We start from the raw sequence: 7,297 nt of genomic DNA, 5'->3' as shown, positions 1-7,297 counted from the left end.
TAATTGGAGATATGAGAGAACGTGTCGGGTTCTGTTATGTTTCAGAAAATAAAGGATCGGGCGTCTGACAGAAAGACAGAAAGTGAAAATGCAGCCTTTACAAATAACCACAGAGTGTGTTATTTGTACAATAGATTACAGGATAGCTACCAGCTCCTAGAATTGCGGAGATTTGAGCTGACTGCAATCTACAATGCTACTGTTCAGACACGTACAGTTAAATGCAAAAGTACTGGGACAGTGCTGTCTATTTTTGCTGTCTTGGCTCTGTACTCCAGCACATCGGATTTGAAATGAAACGATGGGTATGGAGTTAAAATGCAGACTGGCTGTCAGCTTTAATTTGTGGGTATTTGCTTCCATATTGGGTGGAATCTGTGTCCGAATTACAGCCCTTTTATGCATAATCCCCCATTTTAGGGGAGCACAACTAATGGGACAAATCAACAAAATGAAGTAAAGTCATCGTATTTAGTCTGAAATCTGCGGCCCATCGACATCACCAGACGCCGGGCGCCTTCCCTGGTGTGCATGTGCTGGAGTACAGAGCCAAAAACAACCAAAAACGGCGTCACTGTCCCAGTACTTTTGCACTCGACCGTACCTCAGACAGCACAACTGCAAGAAGGAAAACAAAATGGCCACTAGAGCACTTTGCAGATTACTGTGAAACCTGCAACACCATGATGAAGAAAGAGAGTGACACGGAGTCTGCAGAGTACCATAGAATGCACAAGCCCCCCCGGATCACTGCACCACCGAATCTGGTTACGCGCTAGACTGTCCTCATTTGAATGTAGCTGCTGCACATATATTTGGTTTCATTTTTCTTTTCTGTTATTTTTTTAAAAGTTATTATTGATTTATTCACTTTAATCACTTTCTCCCTGCCCTGTGCAGGCAGCACGCTGATTTGCAGGATGTGGCCATCAAGGGATGATTACGGGTACGCCCATAACTGGCGTAGGACTAATTTCATTTAGATCGTTTCACCGCGTAAAATTTTAATTACGCATCTCTCCTGGCTGGCCAGCATCCCCAATGGCCGTGCAGTCTTTTTTCTTTTCTTTTTTCTTTTTTTTTTTTAAATTTGAACGTGACATTTGTTTTACAGGAGGGAGAAACGTCTCATTTCATTTGCGTAGGGGGCGACGGCAGTTTCAACCCCGCAGCCAGGGTAACCCGGAGTTACCCTGCTCGGGGGAATCTCGGGTACTCGTGCGGTTGCCATGGAAATACGCCTGACTAGACACTAGTTTTGTTTCCGCTGAGCTGGAAAGCCCAAGCCGTTTCATAACATTAACAAAAGTTAGCCTGATGACTCATTAATTGTACTTTGTGTAATCACTCGAATCAATCGAATACCCCCCCCCCTCCCCACCCCCCAACACCCCCTGGTCAGAAGACTGGTTACAGGTTGCAGAGCTTTGTTGCATAGCAACCGTCCCTGGAACAATCCCTCCTCCTTCCCTGTTTTCTTTTTCCTCATCTGTCTCTTTTCTGTTCCACTGTTCACCCCGTCCCAATGTTTCTCCTTTCCTCTTTCTCTTCTTTCAACTGTCCATGTATCTTTACACTCTTTCCTCTCTCTCTCCCCTTTCTCTCTCTCTCTCTCTCTCTCTCAATTTCAGTTTCAGTTTGCTTTACTGGCCGAGCAACCACAGTCATTTTGCCAAAGCAACACATATAACACTATAATACGCAGGAACGTGGAAACCACATGTACAACATGCAACAAGTATGACCCACAACACTCTCTCTCTCCATCTCTCTCTCTCTCCCTCTCTCCCTCCCTTCCTCTCTCTCCCCCTCCCTCTCACCCCCTCCCTCTCTCTCTTCTCTCTCCCTCCCTCCTCTCCCTCCCTTCCTCTCCCTCTCCCTCTCACCCCCTCCCCCCTCTCCCTCTCCCCCTCTCTCTCCCTCCCTCCCTCTCTCTCTGACCCGTGTGGTGTGGCATGTTGTTCTCCCAGGCTAGTGGAGAGCAACGGCAACCTGAAGATCAAAAACGAGAAGACCCGCTCGTTGCTCCTCTTCCACAACGTCACGGACAAACACTTCGGCAACTACACCTGCTTCGCCTCCAACCCCCTGGGGGCGTCCAACGCCAGCATGCTGCTCTTCCGTGAGTCCTGATTTCCTCCCTCCATCCTTCTCCTCCTCCTCCATCTTCTCTCCTCCTTTTCATATTCTGCCAGTTCTTATTGCCTCCCTCCATCCTTCTCCTCCTCCTACTCCTCCATCTTCTCTCCTCCTTTTCATATTCTGCCAGTTCTTATTTCCTCCCTCCATCCTCCTCACTTCATCCTTCTCTTTCTCCTTCTTCTCCATCTTCTCTCCTCTTCTTCAGATTCCATGAGTCCTTATTTCCTCACTCCATCCTTCTCCTCCTCCTTCTCCATCTTCTCTCCTCCTTTTCAGGTTCCGTGAGTCCTTATTTCCTCCCTCCATCCTTCTCCTACTCCTCCATCTTCTCTCCCCCTCTTTCGCAGGTTTAGCTGAATGTAAAAAAAATTACAGTTGCTCAATTCTTATTTGTCTGGGTCTGTGCATTTGTTTGTAGGGAGATGTGGTTTTTCCTAATTAATCACAAAATGCTGATTTTCAGATCTTAAATGTCTCTGCGGAGCCACAGATATTTGTCTTCATTGTTGAACGTTCGTTTTTAAAAGAGCGCAAAAGCCCTTGGTGTGTGTGTGTGTGTGTTCTTATGGCGTGCAAAAATTCCTTATGATTAATCAGGATTAATGAGGAAAGATCGGGGGGGGGGGGGGAATCTCATCCTGGATTGAACTCCTGGTTTAAATTCTCAGACGGAAGGGCTTGAAATCAGTTTCTTCAGTTTCAGAGTTCTGATCGTACTCCCATACTTGGGGGGGGGGGGGGGTGTCACCCCCTTATCTTTAAAAAATATGTCAGACTTCACTTTGAGTAAAATGAAGACTGAAGGTCAGTTTTGGCACTTCACAACTTTTGAAGTTTTGTCAGATTTGCTGGATGATACTTGAATGTTATCTTGAAGTCAAATGGAACGTTTGAAAGAACAGACTCTGGTCGTCAATGCAGCGTTGCTGTTTTACTTTTGGAATAAGAAACATAATAATTTGCGGAGGTGCATTTTCGTGTTAATTTCATCGGGAGAGTAAGCTACTGTGTGTACAGGGAATCTTGCATTTCAGAGCTTAGATTCAGAGTGCTCTTAAAAGATTATAGACGGCTATATTCCGTACGTTTTCATATGACTGCATGATAGCCACCATGAGGTGTTAGGATTCAATGTGTGTGACATATTTGGGGCATTTTTGCCATTGCTTGACAGAAATAGTTTGGATCAAAAAAAAATGTGTTAAGTCTGTTGGGTGAATGTTCCCGTTTTAACATCCCACCACTGAGTGTAACGAATTAGAGCTTTGCCTCTCAGTCTGAGGTGGGATTTGAACCCGGCGCCTCTCGCGCCCAAAGATTTCATAGTCAAACTCAGTGGTCTCCAACCCTGGTCCTGGAGAGCCACAGGGTCTGCTGGTTTTTGTTTTCACCATAAAATCAGCACCCAAGTCAGACCCAAGACACCGGGTGAGTTGAGTTAACTGTGTAATCACCTGCTCTAATTGATTCATGAAGTGCAGAGTCACTATGAAAACCAGCAGACCCTGTAGCTCTCCAGGACCAGGGTTGGAGGCCACTGGTCAAACTCATTACCTGTCAGCTAAAGGCTTGGAAATTGGCCCTAGCCAAGGACGACGACGTCGTTATTTTAGAATTTGAGGGTTGCGTTGGCAGAGAGCGTTGTCATGGTAACCGGCTGCAAGGCCTCCTTCGTTTTTTTACCGCACCTTTACCGCGCCTCACAAGCGAAATAGCCGCGCAGCACCCGCTACGTGAGCGGGGAACCAGCCGAGGGGTGCCCCCCCAAAGTTCTCCAAGCGTCCCCCTGTTGGCTCTGGTTCTCGACACCCAGCATGTCGCTCGTCTGCGTTTCTCTCTTTCCTTGCCCTTCTTCCTCTTCTTCCTTCTTCATCTCTCTTGTCTTTCCCTCCTCCCTAATTCGTTGTTTCCTCTTTTTCTCTATTACTCTTCCCCTTTGCTTCCTTTCCAATGTCCTTCCTCCTCCTCTCCTCCTCTACTTCTCCTCACTCCTTTCCTCCTCTCCCTGCCCCCCTCCCCCCCCACCTTCCACCTTGCAGGACCGGGAGCGGTGTACAGCGGGGGCGCGGGGATGACCGGAGGTTTGGGGGTCTGTCTCGGCCTGCTCCTCTCTCTCCTGCTGAAGGTCTAAGCGACTCGGCCCGCCAAGGAAGGGAATTTCTTTAACTACGAACCCATCACTGTGAACAAAAAGAATATGCATTATTCCCGGAGCCATTGCTGCATCGCATCGCATCACATCCTCCTCCCACTGCCTCGTCCAATCACGTGCTCCCTTTCTTGAGCTCCGCCCCCTTCCACCCCCGACCCTGCCTCCTCCCCTCTCCCGCCGCTCTCCTCAGCCCCTCAGTTTCACAGGGCACCAAATTATTATTATTTTTTTTTTACCCTGTCACAACAAGGGTCACCATGACGATATCGCAATCACACACCTGTAACGATAACAGGAAGGGTAACAATATCCGCGAAATAAACTCTAATAGTCATAGAAAAAAGGGTAACGGTAGCGATATCGATCCTAGCGGCAGCTGTGATGGCGGCAAGGAAAAAGATTATAAATAATAATAATTTAAAAAACAATAATGAGAATCATAGCAATCATTAACAGAGGTGATAGTCGATGGGATATTGAACGATGAATGTATTTACACTGTGTCATAAGTAGGAATTACCTGAAGAATGGCTGATTTTTGGGGCTCTCTCTCTCTCTCTGTCTCTCTGTCCGCGTTGGGAAAGACTCACTGCTGGGCATGCATCCAGCTTCTGTTATAAAAAAAAAAAAATGATGATGTTTATTGCAGTTGTGAAGACCGTAATGGTAACTTATGTTTTCGGGATAGACGATGATACTAATAGCGGTGATGATGATGATGATGATGATGATGGTGAGCAGGTGATCGTCCCTTGTGCGTTACAACATTGGGCCCCTGAAGGAATGGGTTGGCGGTGCTCAACACCCCCCCCCCCCCACCAGGTCTCAGAACAGAACAACACTCCACACAGTGCGTTCTTGATCCAGTCGCAAAGATGATGTCAATATGTACCCTCCTTCTGAAACGTAGGGCCTTGCATCTTTACCCCCCATCCCCATCCCCACAACCCCTCCTCTCATGTTTTTTGGAGATCTGGACCCTCACCCAGCATGCAGTAAACACCACCCCACCCCCAAAGTCCACACCCCTGCACAAACCCCCGCTCTCCATTTGAAGCCACGCCCACATCCGCTTCTGCTGTCTCCCCTGCCACCTCGCTTCATAAAAAGGGCCAGGGTTGTGTGTGCTCCAAGCCTGGTGTAAATATTTCCGTACACGGAGGCCCACCTGTATTTGTACTGTTTAACGAGAAACAAGAACTACATTACCCATGCGCCTCTGTTTCGCCGAGTCAGTGTGCTCAGTGCCCCCGACTGGCGGTGAAACGGCCCATCACTCCTTGTCGCTTGTTGATAGCATGTACCGGTTAGAAATGTTCCTGTCGTGATTCCCATCCGCTCCCCCTTGCCCTACACTGTGTCAGTTGTACTCTGCAAGGTTAACCGCTATAACTTCTGGTGTTAATAAACGACGATGTTAAGTATTTGAATAAATATATTAATCCCACGTGACGGACAACTGCAGAGCTGATTTACAAGCCATGTGTGTGAATATATTTTGTATTTTGCTCTGAGAAATAACCTTCATTTAACAAAATAAACCAACAAACAAACAAAAAAAAAAAAGGATGTAAAAAGTTTTAAAAGTGATGTGCTCTATTTTCCCATGTCCGGCTTTTTAAGTTTTGAAGTGAATGGATTTTTTTTCTTTCATTCAGAAAAGAAAAATCGAGGAAATGTACTATAATTTGGAATGTAAATGTATTTTGAACGTTTCACATGCTGTTGTCTGTCTTGTAGACGTAGATTTGTTCACCTGGTAGTTGTAAAAAGCTGCACCGTTCTTTAAACTAAACCCAAGGAATAAATAGAAACGTAATCATCCAGCCCTACTTGGCGAAACCACGGTGATGCCACCCCCCTCCCCACACAACGGCGCTAGCATGGCGAGATAACGACATAATTAGGCGTTACCCGTGGCGCGCGACGGTAAGAGACCGTGTTTTTTTTTTTTTTCCTCGTCGCTCAAGCCGACGGAGGACCGAAGTCGTAAATCAAACTCAATCGCAGACTTCGACACATTTTTTTTTTTTTCCAAGGACGGGTTGCCTTGGCACGTTGCTTCTAGCCGCAGACGGAAGTTGAAACCCCCCCGGTATAATTACACGGCCGCTTTAAAAAAAAAGGCATAGCCAAGCTGGAGGAGGAGGGGAGATGCAGCGAGCGGCGGGGCAACCTCGCAGACCGGCCGTGGATGGTTGTAGCGCGTCTATGCAATTCCGCCCGAGAGCCTGTACCGGTGGGGGGGATACGCGAGGGCGCTACGCTACGCGCATGTCTATAGCACTCACCGAAACCAACAAATGCTGCGATGTTCAAAAAAAAAATATTGCATCTGCCTGTGTATGTTTATTATTATTATTTTTAAATACTGTATTATTGCTAAGACTACCCCCCCGCCCCCTTCCCCCGTTTTTTTTTTATTGTTTTTTTTTTTTAAATGACGTAGGCCAGCAATAGGCCTAGATCCACCAGTGAGGGTGAGGTCACATCCTTAACTATTTCCGTAGGGCTACTTACGAGTTCAAAATGCATTCGAGAGTGCGGAACCAACACGGTACACGAAAGGAGGAAATATGTTTAACCCTGAAAAGAAAAGCAAAACTGGATTTGTTGTCATACAGTGTTGTTGTTTTTTTATTTTTGTTATTTTTAAAGTCAGACCTGAAGATACGTGAGCAGCGCTCTTGTCCGGTGAACCCGAGTTTTTCAGGCAGCCGTTCACTTTTTAAACTTCCGGAAGTACTGTCAGCACTCGAGCGGGACATTAGAACCGGCCTCCACTGGTGGCTTAATTTCCGTTGGATTTTGGAATTCTTTCGCTTTTTTTTTTTTGGTCTGCACCATTGCTTGGTGCATTGTAGTCATGCGGCCATCACAGACGCTGTTCTCAAAGAGGAGAATTGTGGGTACAATTCCAAGCACAAGAGCGGGTGTGGTCAGTGCTCTGTCTCTTTCTCTCTCTCTCTCTCACACACACTCACTCTCTCTCTCATTCTCATC

At 46.8% G+C, this 7,297-nt stretch overlaps 1 protein-coding gene across 1 annotated transcript in view; it reads left to right on the top strand.

Moving 5' to 3' along the window:
* Window positions 1-6,511, top strand: part of iglon5 (IgLON family member 5) — a 112,159-nt gene extending 105,648 nt beyond the window's left edge. The window contains exons 7-8 of the mRNA XM_064299808.1: window positions 1,971-2,122; window positions 4,182-6,511. Coding sequence (XP_064155878.1) covers window positions 1,971-2,122; window positions 4,182-4,273 — 244 coding nt within the window. The 3' untranslated portion in view covers window positions 4,274-6,511. The remainder of the gene's footprint in view (window positions 1-1,970; window positions 2,123-4,181) is intronic.
* Window positions 6,512-7,297: the final 786 nt, after the last annotated feature.

The sequence above is a fragment of the Anguilla rostrata genome, chromosome 1 (genome assembly GCF_018555375.3).
Source record: "Anguilla rostrata isolate EN2019 chromosome 1, ASM1855537v3, whole genome shotgun sequence".
In the NCBI taxonomy this organism is placed as follows: domain Eukaryota; kingdom Metazoa; phylum Chordata; class Actinopteri; order Anguilliformes; family Anguillidae; genus Anguilla; species Anguilla rostrata.
This window is presented reverse-complemented; position numbering and strand designations above follow the sequence as displayed.